Below are 15,000 nucleotides of genomic sequence, written 5' to 3' on the forward strand. Positions count from 1 at the left end.
TACTATTATTACTACTACTACTACTACTACTACTACTTATTATTATTGTTAGCATTATTATTATTGTTATTATTATTATTATTAGTAGTACTAGTATATGACAAAAACAATCATTATAATTAGTATTATTGTTATTAGTAGTAGTAGTATAATATTTTATTATTATTATAATTGTTATTATTGTTATTATTATTATTAGTGTAATATTTGACTATATGGTATAATTGTTAGTAGTAGTAGTATAATATTTGACTATTACTATAATTGGTATTATTGTTAGTAGTAGTAGTAGTAGTATACTATTTGACTATTATTATAATTGGTATTATTGTTAGTAGTAGTATAATATTTTACTATTATAATTGGTATTATTGTTAGTAGTAGAAATAGTATAATATTTGACTATTATTATAATTTCTATTGTTGTTATTAGTAGTAGTGTAATATTTGAGTATTATAATTGGTATTATTGTTAGTAGTAGAAGTAGTAGTAGTATAATATTTGACTATTATTATAATTGCTATTATTGTTATTAGTAGTAGTATAATATTTGACTATTATTATAATTTGTATTATTGTTAGTAGTAGTAGTAGTATAATATTTGACTATTATTATAATTGCTATTATTGTTATTAGTAGTAGTATAATATTTGAGTATTATAATTTGTATTATTGTTAGTAGTAGTAGAAGTAATAGTAGTGTAATATTTGACTATTATTATAATTGCTATTATTGTTATTATTATAGTAGTATAATATTTGAGTATTATAATTGGTATTATTGTTAGTAGTAGTAGTAGTATAATATTTGACTATTATTATAATTGCTATTGTTGTTATTAGTAGTAGTGTAATATTTGAGTATTATAATTGGTATTATTGTTAGTAGTAGAAGTAGTAGTAGTATAATATTTGACTATTATTATAATTGCTATTATTGTTATTAGTAGTAGTATAATATTTGACTATTATTATAATTTGTATTATTGTTAGTAGTAGTAGTAGTATAATATTTGACTATTATTATAATTGCTATTATTGTTATTAGTAGTAGTATAATATTTGAGTATTATAAATTGTATTATTGTTAGTAGTAGTAGAAGTAATAGTAGTATAATATTTGACTATTATTATAATTGCTATTATTGTTATTATTATAGTAGTATAATATTTGAGTATTATAATTGGTATTATTGTTAGTAGTAGTAGTAGTATAATATTCGACTATTATTATAATTGCTATTAATGTTATTATTAGTAGTAGTATAATATTTGACTATTATTATAATTGGTATTATTGTTAGTAGTAGTAGTAGTCGTAGTATATTTGATTATTATTATGATTGCTATTATTGTTATTATTATTAGTAGTATAATATTTGAGTATTATATTTTGTATTATTGTTAGTAGTAGTAGTAGTAGTAGTATAATATTTGTATATTACTATAATTGGTATTATTGTTAGTAGTAGTAGTATAATATTTGACTATTATTATAATTGGTATTATTGTTAGTAGTAGTAGTAGTATAATATTTGACTATTATTATAATTTGTATTAGTAGTAGTAGTAGTATAATATTAGACTATTATTATAATTGCTATTATTGTTAGTAGAAGTAGTAGTAGTAGTATAATATTTGACTATTATAATAATTGGTATTATTGTTAGTAGTAGTAGTATAATATTTGACTATTATTATAATTTGTATTATTGTTAGTAGTAGTAGTAGTAGTAGTATAATATTAGACTATTATTATAATTGCTATTATTGTTAGTAGAAGTAGTAGTAGTAGTATAATATTTGACTATTATAATAATTGGTATTATTGTTAGTAGTAGTAGTATAATATTTGACTATTATTATAATTTGTATTATTGTTAGTAGTAGTAGTAGTATAATATTAGACTATTATTATAATTGCTATTATTGTTATTATTAGTAGTAGTATAATATTTGAGTATTATAATTGGTATTATTGTTAGTAGTAGTAGTAGTATAATATTTGACTATTATTATAATTGCTATTATTGTTAGTAGTAGTAGTAGTAGTATATTTGACTATTATTATAATTTGTGTTATTGTTAGTAGTAGTATAATATTTGACTATTATTATAATTGGTATTATTGTTTGTAGTAGTAGTATAATATTTGACTATTATTATAATTGCTATTATTGTTATTATTATTAGTAGTATACTATTTGAGTATTATAATTGGTATTATTGTTAGTAGTAGTAGTAGTAGTATAATATTTGACTATTACTATAATTGGTATTATTGTTAGTAGTAGTAGTAGTAGTAGTAGTAGTATAATATTTGACTATTATTATTATTATTATATAGTAAGTGTTGTTTTTGTTTTCACGTTCATAGTCTCTGCCTTTGTGCAAGTTTTGTTTCATTAGTGAAGTTTGTTCTCCGCCATTGTGCGCGCCTTTTGTTTGCTTTCGTTTTTTGTAGTCTGTTAGTATTTAAGATACAAATGTACTCACATTCACGCCTTGCCCGCGCCAACTTTCCTTTGCATTCCGGGAAAACACAACCCAAAGTCCACGTACTGACACTTCCTGTTCTTCCCTGTCAGTCATTGGTCAGCCAGAGTGACATCATCCAGCTGCGACCAAAAATAAGTCCGAGGAATGTTGACGCGGGAAACTGAAGTGCAACCAGTTAGACGGGAAGTGACGTCAGGGCTAACGACTCGTCTTTTTGCAGTTTTATGTACGGAGAACTGACAGACAAGAAGACCACCGACAAAGTGCGGCAGACCTTCGACAACTATGAGTCCAACTGCTTCGAGATCCTCCTGTACAGGAAAAACCGTGAGTGTTTCCAGAATTCATGTCTTCCATTCACACTTTCACCGTACTAGTGCACATGCTAACACACGCAAAGATAATCTACTAAACTTGTGCGCAGAGGATTGCGTGAGCAGAATAAGGAGCGCAATCTATTTGCGTAGGGCAGGGCGATTTAACGATATCAATATACATGCGCCACAGACACGTAATTGGTATCAGTAGAAAAATGTGTTCGATAAAACGAGTGTTATACAGTGTTGCTACTAAATGTCACTATATACAGCACACATACTGCTATACACACGCCTAACCAGGCCTTTTTTTCTCTCAAGGAATTGTGAAATAAAATCATGTCTTCAGGAGATCAACACTGTACTGAAGCCCAGAACACTCTACGCATTTCCCCAGTTTTTGTTTAGAGAAAAGGAAAGATTAGCCTGGCCCACTAGGATCCCTCTTTATGTTTGTGAACTTTATAGTTTATACATTTAGAGTGATGTGATAATCAAACACTCTAGAAGTCTAGAATGAAAGAGTATATACGAGAATTGACAGAGTATGTGTACCTTCAGTGATGAATGATGAGCAGAGGCAGAGTTTGGAGTGTCTTCTTTAGCTTGCTTTCCATGTTTATGTACTCACTGTCCACTGTGTCCAGCTGCCTGAAAGCTGGGGACTCCACTGTAGAAATAGCCTGCATGTCTTCTAGCACATACGCTAGCAGTCCCTCCGTTAAAATCCAGCCGCTGTGTGTCTCTCTTTACTAGCTTCGTCGACAACAAAGCGCTGCTGGATACAGTTTTATCGGCCAGCCCTAATTTAGCATGTCTGTCTCCATTAATATGCAGAATATATGCAGAATTTTTCAATGTAACATTTTTTTTTCAAGGTTAAAAATGATTTTCAAGGTAAACAAATGATTTTCAAGGTAAAAATTTTTTTTCAAGGTACATTTTTTTTTTTTCAAGGTAAAAAATCATTTTCAAGGTAAAAAAAAATTTTCAAGGTAAATTTTTTTTTTTCAAGGTTAAAAATGATTTTCAAGGTAAACAAATGATTTTCAAGGTAAACAAATGATTTTCAAGGTAAAAAAAAATGTTCAAGGTAAAAAAAAATTTCAAGGTTAAAAATGATTTTCAAGGTAAACAAATGATTTTCAAGGTAAAAAAAATTTTTAAGGTTAATTTTTTTTTTCAAGGTGACATTTTTTTTTCAAGGTAAAAAATGATTTTCAAGGTAAAAAAAATGTTTCAAGGTAAAAAAAATTTTCAAGGTTAAAAATGATTTTCAAGGGTAAAAAATGATTTTCAAATGTTTTAAATTTTAAAAAAATGTTTTTAAATTTCTTTTTTTTTTTTTTTTTTTTCTTAATTTCTTTTAATTTAGAAAAAAAACAAACTTTTTTAAAAAATTTTAAATTTTTTAAAAACAATTTAAAACAATTTAAAACAATTTAAAACAATTTAAAACAATTTTAAAAATGTTTAATTTTTTTAAACAATTTTAACAATTAACATTTTTTTTAGGGTTAGGGTTAGGGTTAAGGTTAGGGTTAAGATTAGGGTTAGGGTTAGGGTTAAGATTAGGGTTAGGGTAACATTTTAAAAAAAAAAGTTAAAAAAAGTTAAAAAAAAGTTAAAAATATTTAAAAATATTTTAAAAACATTTTTAAAAAGATTTAAAAAAAAAAAAAATTTATTATTTTTTTTTACAAAACTTAAAAAAAACTTTAAAAAAACTTTAAAAAACTTAAAAAAAACTTTAAAAAAACTTTAAAAAAACTTTTAAAAAACTTTAAAAAAACTTTAAAAAAACTTTAAAAAAACTTTAAAAAAACTTTAAAAAAACTTAAAAATTAAAAAAAAAACTTTTAAGTTATAACATGATTTTCAAGGTAAAAAATTATTTTCAAGGTAAAAAAAAATTTTCAAGGTAAAATTTTTTTTTCAGGGTAAAAAATTATTTTCAAGGTAAAAAATTATTTTCAAGGTAAAAAAAATTTTTCAAGGTCAATTTTTTTTTTCAAGGTAAACAAATGGTTTTCAAGGTAAAAAGAAATTTTCCAGGTCAAATTTTTTTTTCAAGGTAAAATTGTTTTTTCAAGGTAAAAAATGATTAACTACAAAGCGCTGCGGTAAACCCTGGATACAGTTTTATCGGCCAGCCCTAATTTAGCATGTCTGTCTCCATTAATATGCAGAATATATGCAGATCATCCAAGCTCACAATAAGGAGGACTAAATGTAAATATGATCATTTAGCACACGCAGTGTGATTTATCAAGACTAAAACTAATCTGTGAGCGCTATTTTGCATCTTTATTTAGCACGTCTGAAAAGCCTGTGCAAACTGACACAGTTACACACACGGCTCTGAGAAGGGAGACCACTGCGCTGCAGCTCCATCCAATGTATGCACTGTCAAAAATAAATATATTAGACATATTGTCTAGTCAGCAATATCATTTTATAATTTTATAGCTGCTGAATGCCTTAAGGGGCTGATTAAAACAAATTCTAATTGATTTGTTTCGGTGTCTGCTGGCGTTTGTTGTTTTGTCATACAGAAGATGTGTTATTAACGTAGCTTCTATGTGAAAACAACTTCTTGCAGTATGCATTTTCTCGCGAGTGGAGCATGATAATGTGAATCGTCTCAAATTAAATATTTCTGCCAATAAGTATACCGTTTTGTAGATGTCAGCATCTGTGTGTTGCCATGCCAACCTAATCTGCACTGAGCCTGCAGAATCAAAAGTGCAGGCTCATGTTATTTGGCTGTTTCTTTAACCCAGGGGCGTCCAAAATGTGGCCCCCGGGGGCCTTTTGCGGCCCGAAACTAATTTTTTAACAGCCCGCGGCACATTCTGAAAATACTATTAAAAAAAACAAAACATAAAAAGGCGCAATAAAAGAGCATACAGGTGAAATGTAGAAAAGAAAGTTGTAATGTTGACTCTAAAAACACAAAGTTGCCATGCAGGCAGTTTTTTTCTTTAAAGCTGTCCTTGCTCAATAAAAAAAATGAATAGAAATCAATTATTGTTATGAATTATTTACCTATTTAAAGCTCTAATCAAATCAGATATTCCACTTTGAAGTATTGTTTTGCAAAAAATACTGCGTATTTTGGGTTTGCCATAAAAAAAGTTTTTTTGGGTCCCAAAGGGCATAAAAAACAACTAAGGTTTTTTCCTTTAAAGCTGTCATTGTTCAAAAAATAATAATACATTTAAATTAATTATTGTTATGAATTATTGACCTATTCCAGGGATCGACAACCCGCGGCTCCGGAGCCGCATGCGGCTCTTTGATCACTCTGATGCGGCTCAGCAGCTCACTTGCTGAACCCCCCAATTTTCCCGTGAGACTTCCGGATTTTAGTGCCTCTCGCAGAAAACTCCCGGGATTAATCTTCACCGATTTTCACCCTTACGGCTATAATAAGGGCGTGCCATGATGGTACAACATTTGGCGCCCTCTACAATCTGTATCAACAGCGTGCCAGCCCAACACTTGTTAAACAATATACATCTTCTGCTTGTACACATACGTGACAGCAAGGCATACTTGGTCAACAGCCACACAGGTTACACTGACGGTGGTCATATAAAACAACTTTAACACTCTTACTAATAATGCGCCACACTTTGAACCAAAACCAAACAAGAATGACAAACACATTTCGGGAGAACATCTGCACCTTAACACAACATAAACACAACAGAACAAACACCCAGAATCCCATGCAGCCCAGACTCTTCCGGGCTACATTAGGCACCCCTGCTACCACCAAACCCCGCCCCCACCCCAACCCTGCTCTCCCCCCCCCTGTGTGTCGGTTGAGGTGGGCGGGGTTTGGTAGCGGGGCGGGGGGGTATAATGTATCCCGGAAGAGTTAGGGCTGCATGGGATTCTGGGTATTTGTCCTGTTGTGTTTATGTTGTGTTAAGGTGCAGATGTTCTCCCGAAATGTGTTTGTCATTCTTGTTTGGTGTGGGTTCACAGTGTGGCGCATTATTAGTAAGAGTGTTAAAGTTTGTTTTTTTTATACCGCCACCGTCAGTGTGACCTGTGTGGTTGTTGACCAAGTATGCCTTGCTGTCACCTACGTGAACAAGCGGAAGCCCCACATAAAGGGTGGTTGATCAGGCCTCGCTAGCTGTAGTGGGTGCTATATGCTGTAAAATCACGGCGCGCATGACGCTGAGCCATTCATTTAAAACCCGCGTGCCGCACCAGCTTTCAAATTCCACATAAAGGTGTGGGCAGCGTGTCTGAGACCCCTGGTTTATACAAAGCAAATAAAAATCTTTGTATACAGTGTTATTTCATTTAAAATTTCAAAAAAAATTTGCGGCTCCCATTGTTTTCTATAATTTGTAAAACTGGTCAAAATGGCTCTTTGACTGGTAAAGGTTGCCGACCCCTGACCTATTCAGAGCCCTAATTGAATCAAATATTACACTTTGAAGTATTTTTTGCGGAACGGCAAATACTGCATATTTTGTGTGTTTGCCATAAAAAAGTTTGGATTTTCAAAAAGGGCATACAATTAACAACTAAAGTTTTTTTTCTTTGAAACTGTCATTGCCTAAAAAATAACGACGAATCAAAATAAATGTTATATATTATTGACCCATTCAAAGTGACACTAGTGTCACTAGTAGGGATGTCCCGATCCGATATTTGCCAAAAATTGCGTATCGGCAAGGCATGGGAAAATGCAGAGCCAGATCCAGTTTAAAAAAAACTCCGGTCCGTGTTTTCCAATGCACCTATTTAAATAATACATTCCACTTTTCTGCTGCTCCCTAATTTCCGTTCCGCATTTTCCAGCACACCTTCAACACATCCACAATTCTCACGCAGTTGCTTTTAGCTGCTGGCATTACACGACAGGCTCTTCTCACTCTTTCCTGTGTCTCCCTCTCACAGACAGCAAGTGCACCTTCTTACACACGTCACATACTGTCACGACATACGTCACGTCATACGTCACATACGTATACGTCCTCTCCCAGCAGAGAGCGAGGTAGCGGCATGGCTAACGTTAGCAGTGATGCTAGCGCAGCCGCGAAGGTGCGCGCCTGCTCAAGCGTCCTCTGCGCACGGCAAATCTATGCCACGCACAAAATCAAATAAAAAAAATAAGCGCATAGCAATTTTCGACACACGGACACGACAGAGACAACAGTTTTCGTCATCATTGTTCAAATATTGTGACGTCTGTCGAGACGCTTATCTCCATTCGGTGCCACACGCCCACACCATCAAAATGCAGAGGCAAACATTTCCACATCAACACCGTATGAAAAAATTAGTGATTTTTTTAGTTGTGATTTCCTTCTCTGCATGAAAGTTTAAAAGTAGCATATATTAATGCAGTATGAAGAAGAATGTTTTAATGTAGACGTGCAAGCCTTGAAAGAACATTTTGAAAATCAAGACTACATTTCCTGCAAATGGGTGCATTTCTACCCTATATTTTAACTTTAGATTTATTCTCATATCAAACTCTTTTGGCTGTCTTTTTGACACTTACATCCGGCGCCCCCCTCCACACCCTGGATTATAAATAATGTAAATAATTCAATGTGATTATCTTGTGTGATGACTGTATTATGATGATAGTATATATCTGATAGTATATATCTGTATCATGAATCAATTTAAGTGGACCCCGACTTAAACAAGTTGAAAAACTTATTGGGGTGTTACCATTTAGTGGTCAATTGTACGGAATATGTACTTCACTGTGCAACCTACTAATAAAAGTCTCAATCAATCAATCAAAACACATAGAATCATCATACTGCTGTGATTATATGCATCAAGTGTTCATTCAAGGCTAAGGCAAAATATTGAGATATATATTGTGTATCGCAATATGGCCTTAAAATATCGCAATATTAAAAAAAGGCCATATCGCCCAGCCCTAGTTCAACGATGCCATTTCTGTTTGTCATGTACAATTTTGTCTATTTTGTGTTTATCCTTGAATAAACAGGTCAGTTTCTTGTTACCAACCATTGTGTATTATTCAAACTCCCCTAATTCAGCTGGCTAGTTGTTATCAAGAGTACTAAAACCCTTTTCAACATGATTCTGACAACTAAGTAGGCTAAATAACTTTAAACTTTAATACATGCTCGGATAGGCCAGTATCGGTCAGTATCGGTATCGGTCAGTATCGGTATCGGATCGGAAATGCAAAAACAATATCGGTATCGGATCGGAAGTGCAAAAACCTGGATCGGGACATCCCTAGTCACTAGTGACAAAACTTCTGAAGACTTCGTCAAAAGAGCACGTAATGCTCTTCTCAACGAGCCGTGGCCCCTCCCCCATTTAAAAGCAGTCGGTGTCTGTCAACAATTTCTTTATTGCAAAAAACTACACAGGCTGATGTCGAACCAAAAGAACATCCGCGAACGCTGCCGTCCTCCTCACAGTCCAAAGACCATACTTGCCAACCTTGAGACCTACGATTTCGGGAGGTGGGGGGAGGGGGGTAGGGGTGGGCGTGGTCGGGGTGGGATGGGGGCGTGGTTGGGGGCGTGGCTAAAAGGGGAGGAGTATATTTACAGCTAGAATTCACCAAGTCAAGTATTTCATATATATATATATATAGATAATACATATATATATATATATATATATATATATATAAAATAAATACTTGAATTTCAGTGTTCATTTATTTACACATATACACACACATAACACTCATCTACTCATTGTTGAGTTAAGGGTTGAATTGTCCATCCTTGTTCTATTCTCTGTCGCTATTTTTCGAACCATGCTGAACACCCTCTCTGATGATGCATTGATGTGTGGCACGCACAAAAGTGCTTTCATCAAATGCACTAGATGGCAGTATTGTCCTGTTTAAGAGTGTCACAACATTGCTGTTTACGGCAGACGAACTGCTTTACGGTAGACGAAAAACGTGACTGCTGTTGTTGTGTGTTGTTGCCGCGCTGGGAGGACGTTAATGAAACTGCCTAACAATAAACCCACATAAGAAACCAAGAACTCGCCCTCCATCATTCTACAGTTATAACGTGATTGGGCAGGTATGCTGTTTAAATTGTGGGTTAATACTCAAATAAAATATTTGTTATTATGGACCTGAGTCCGCCTGAATTTCGGGAGATTCTCGGGAGAAAATTTGTCCCGGGAGGTTTTCGGGAGAGGCGCTGAATTTCGGGAGTCTCCCGGAAAATCCGGGAGGGTTGGCAAGTATGCCAAAGACTGACATTCACTGCCTCACAGACAGTCGGACATTACAGAACTCTTATCCTTCACATAGGCCAGGTCGCGGTTGTTGCCACCTTGTGACCTTAAAAAAACAGTTTTTTGTTTCGCTTGACTTTTTGCAACCGCGTCATGACCATCCAAGTCGGGTCGCAGAGAGAAGCCCAGACTTCACTTCCCTACCCCAGCTACTACGTCCAGCTCTTCCCAGGGGAGCCCAAGGCGTTCCCCGGATCACCTGGGAGACATAGTCTTTCCAACATGTCCTGGGTCTTCCCCTGGTTGGTGGCGCCCTAAACACCTCCCCAGGGAGGCGTCCGGGGGGCGTCCTGACCAGATGACCTGCGTGTGCCCGTGATCTTGTCCCGAGTCATTGATCTTCCTCCAGCCACTACAACATTACTCGGCCCCTTTCCCAGAAAAGTCAGTGAACTCTGTTGCCGTTGCAGGAAGTCCGGTGTGGTTCTACATGCAAGTGGCTCCCATCAGGAACGAGAACGACAAGGTGGTCCTGTTCCTGTGCACTTTCAAGGACATCACGCTCTTCAAGCAGCCCATCGAGGACGAAACCACCAAAGGTCAGTTCTTCACCAAACAAAACGCTTTGGGGTCAATGGTTGTTTGTTCTGTTGGGTAATTCAGGTTTTCGAGTGCCCCCCCGGTGGCAGGAAAACTGGTTCGTGTCTAACTTGCGTTCGCGAGTCAGTTGGCACGCTCGAGTCCTTTCACTAACCGTCGTCAATGGTTGCCATCTTGGTTGCTTAGCTGAAGGGGTGGTTGCAATTCCCCATTGAAAAGGAGAGAAGAAGGGTTGTGCTATGACTAAAGATGTCCGATAATGGCTTTTTTGCCGATATTGTCCAACTCTTAATTACCGATTCCGATATCAACCGGGGGTAGTGGGTAGTGTCGGATGCAGATATTCACATACATCCATATTTAAGTGTTACTTCTTTACTTTCATAGTCATATTACATGACACCTAGTGTTCTTCCTGTTGTTCTCTTTTGGTTGTCTGCAAGTACTGTATGTGTCAACCTTGATTTTGTGGTATGCAGGGAGTAGACATAACTCCTTTCTCTTATCTGTTCCTGTGCCCAGCTGAGGAGGAATGGGTATGTGTTCGGGCTGGAGGAAGAGACAAGGAGGGTGGGAGCAAGAGACACTTTATAGATGAGAAGGTTTCCGTATTTTAGATTAGACCATTTTAGCTGCGCTAGGGAACGCTTGCTGTACTGGATTGGTCTCACGTTTGTTTTCAAAGCTTTGAAAATAAATCACAAAATACCCATTCTGTCTTGGTGGTCAAATTGAACTCAGCTTATGTGTCATCAAAAGAACTTGGGAGTGACCAGCAACTTAAATTCCCTGGGAGGAACATCTGGTCCTAACGCAACAGTAGTGGGGGGTGTATATTGTAGCGTCCCGGAAGAGTTAGTGCTGCAAGGGGTTCTGGGTATTTGTTCTGTTGTGTTTATGTTGTGTTACGGTGCGGATGTTCTCCCGAAATGTGGTTGTCATTCTTGTTTGGTGTGGGTTCACAGTGTGGCGCATATTTGTAACAGTGTTAAAGTTGTTTTACGGCCACCCTCAGTGTGACCTGTATGGCTGTTGACCAAGTATGCCTGGCATTCACTTGTGTGTGTGAAAAGCCGTAAATATTATGTGATTGGGCCGGCATGCAAAGGCAGTGCCTTTAAGGCACACCCCCAATATTGTTGTCTGGGTGGAAATCGGGAGAAATTCGGGAGAATGGTTGCCCCGGAAGATTTTCGGGAGGGGCACTGAAATTCGGGAGTCTCCCGGGAAAATCGGGAGGGTTGGCAAGTAAGACTGGGAGACGCAACTGCTCTGTACTTCTCCCTACGTCCGTGTACCACTCCGTACAGCGGCGCTCCCAGTCTGTGGAATGCTCTCCCTGACCACATGAGGGCACCACAGACTGTGGATGCTTTTAAAAAAGGCTTAAAAACCCTTCTTTTAAAAAAAAAACTTTTTATAGATATATGCATACTAGTTCTAGCTGTTAGGCTGTTCTAGTTTTTATTTTTTTAATTTTTTTTTATTATCTTTTTATTATTATATATATTTTTTTCAATACACTGTAGCACTTTGAGGTTGTTTGCTCAATGTAAAGTGCTTTTTACAAATAAAATCTATTATTATTATTATTTAAAAAGTCATGCAGTACATTTTACTTTTTGAAACCGATACCGATAATTTCCGATATTACATTTTAAAGCATTTATCGGCCGATAATGCCGGCAGTCCGATATTATTGGACATCTCTAGCTATGACCGTAATGGATTTGGGACTGCACTAGACTCAGGAACCAAGTACACACTGGACACAGTATACTTATTCGAGTGTACTCACAGATATACATGCATACAGAAGGGAAGGGATTCATTTGGCCCCATTTCTGGGTGGATCTCACGTAAGAGGAAGAGGTACGGTCTGCTGAAAAGGATGGACCGGGCCAGTCTGGTCAAAGTTGGAATTGCCATAAAAGACCTTTAAGAATATTCAACACTCTACTGCCATCTAGTGGCGTAAGTAGATAGCGCCCCCCCCCCAAATTCGTCACGTTCCATGTGTCAGGTAAGCGAGTGAAGACATATTATGTATAAATCCTCTTCCCACTGTATCATGCTGTCACTCTCGTGGCCTAAAGCCGCTAACAATCCCTGGAATACGTTTCCACGGCATCTCCGTCTATCGCCTTGTTGACTTGGTCGGCTTCCTGCCGCCCCTCCACATCTCTTGAAGGCCCCCACGTTAACACGTGTTGAATAGGTGTAGCCGCTGGAAGCCCCTCCCCCTGGTGTCACGTGATTAGCGCGTTCATCACACACGCTGAAAGACAAGTTGGATGTCAGAATGGACCACCAGGGTGTGCAATCATGTCCAGAAGGCCGGCTGGTGTTTGGCGGCGTCTGGCGGGCTGCACTCGAGCGCGCCGCGTGGTCGGGTCTTTGGGGGGAGGGGGGTGGGGCTGTGACTGAAGGCCGAGGAGATTGGCCACCGAGGGCGTTGACAGCAGAGTTGGCTGCCGCCGTTCACCGACGGCGTGGTCTCCGGACGCTCTGACGGCACCCTACGCCACATCATGTTAGCGTGAGGCGAACGGCACAGACACGGCGGCCTGGCAGGAAGGAAGGAACGCTGGAAATGTTCCATGGAGTTTATTTGATGTTGGGACTTTTTGTGAGCAGAGTCAGGCCATTAGCGACAAGCTAACAATGCTAGCATGTACCAGCAGGTGTCTGTTTGCCTTTGGCCGCCATGTTTATTGATGATTGTTCATTTTGATATTTTTATTTATTTATTTTCTACATATTGTTTCACTTCTGGCTTTTCTCCTGAGTGTGGTCGCCACAGCAAGTCAATCTCATGAATGGCTTCAGCGTATTTTTTTTCCTTTTTAACCGGAATGACCTTCCTGACGCAAGCCTGGCCGGGAAGACATCATCATGGATTTATTCTATTAATATCATAAATAATATAATATAATATAATATATTATAATATAATATAATATACAGTATATGTATATGTGTATGTATGTATAGGTAGATGTACTGTATATGTATGTATGTATGTACATATGTATATGTATGTATGTATGTATATATGTATATATATGTGTATATATATGTATATATGTATATGTGTATGTATGTATATGTATGTATATATGTATATATATATATATGTATCAGTGACGTGCGGTGAGGTTGATGACTGGTGAGGCACTGACTTCATCACAGTCAGATTTACAAACATATGAACCCTAAAGAGTATCTTATTCACCATTTGATTGGCAGCAGTTAACGGGTTATGTTTAAAAGCTCATACCAGCATTCTTCCCTGCTTGGCACTCAGCATCAAGGGTTGGAATTGGGGGTTAAATCACCAAAAAATGATTCCCGGGCGCGGCGCCGCTGCTGCCCACTGCTCCCCTCACCTCCCAGGGGGTGAACAAGGGGATGGGTCAAATGCAGACGACAAATTTCATTACACCTAGTGTGTGTGTGACAATCATTGGTACTTTAACTTTACACATACAAACTGTAGCGCACAAAAAAGCACATTTAATAAAAAAACGTTATTATGGTCTTACCTTTACTTATAAATTAAGTCCATGCGCCGCAACTAAAGCCCTCACTTAAACTTTCCACGTGCAAGATTGAATCTATTTAAAAAAGTGTAACCGAGGGTTTATAAATGTCGCCTATACTGTATGAAACTACAAAATAACAAACACGGAGGCTTCAGTTTACACGAGGACCACTTTATTTACCTTCTTTCAAAAACCTCCGCAACGTAACATCGCTTTCGCTCTTAGCGCCTTCAAAATAAGAGCTCAAGGCATATGCTGTATAACAGCGCATAACAGGAACTTAACATCACAAAGAGAAAAGCCCATGAAAATAGGTTACAAACGTTATTTAATAAGAAGCCAAAAAGTGCAAAAACAATAATGTTCATGTTGGAGGAGTTGTGAATTAGATACACCTGCAGTCTGCAGGTGTACCTAATGTTGTGGCCCTGCAGTCATTCACAACTCCTCCAACACGAACATTATTGTTTTTGCACTTTTTGGCTTCTTATGAAATAACTTTTTTAAATAGATTCAATCTTGCACGTGGAAAGTTTAAGTGTGGGCTTTAGTTGATATAACAATTCTACGGCGGGGATGCAGGAGGCGGGGTTACTGGAGCCTCAGCCAGTGCGTCTTTTGCAGCCGTTTTATGATTGCTCAGCACAAGAAATACGTTACACACATACAGTTGTTGACAAAATACACTGTACATTATATACCTCAGCTAACTAAACTATGGAAATGTATAATATAATTCATATAGCAATACAGTCTCACTGCACAGCAGGCCAGCAGTTAGCCGAGTCCGGAATCCATGTTGAGGCACT

The 15,000-nt window shown here is 36.8% G+C and overlaps 1 protein-coding gene across 1 annotated transcript in view; it reads left to right on the forward strand.

Moving 5' to 3' along the window:
* Nucleotides 1-15,000, forward strand: part of kcnh5b (potassium voltage-gated channel, subfamily H (eag-related), member 5b) — a 177,366-nt gene that overhangs the window by 12,598 nt on the left and 149,768 nt on the right. Inside the window, exons 4-5 of the mRNA XM_061987485.2 lie at nt 2,723-2,829; nt 10,517-10,645. Of these exons, the coding sequence (XP_061843469.2) occupies nt 2,723-2,829; nt 10,517-10,645 (236 nt within the window). The remainder of the gene's footprint in view (nt 1-2,722; nt 2,830-10,516; nt 10,646-15,000) is intronic.

The sequence above is a fragment of the Nerophis lumbriciformis genome, linkage group LG26 (genome assembly GCF_033978685.3).
Source record: "Nerophis lumbriciformis linkage group LG26, RoL_Nlum_v2.1, whole genome shotgun sequence".
Taxonomy (NCBI): Eukaryota; Metazoa; Chordata; class Actinopteri; order Syngnathiformes; family Syngnathidae; genus Nerophis; species Nerophis lumbriciformis.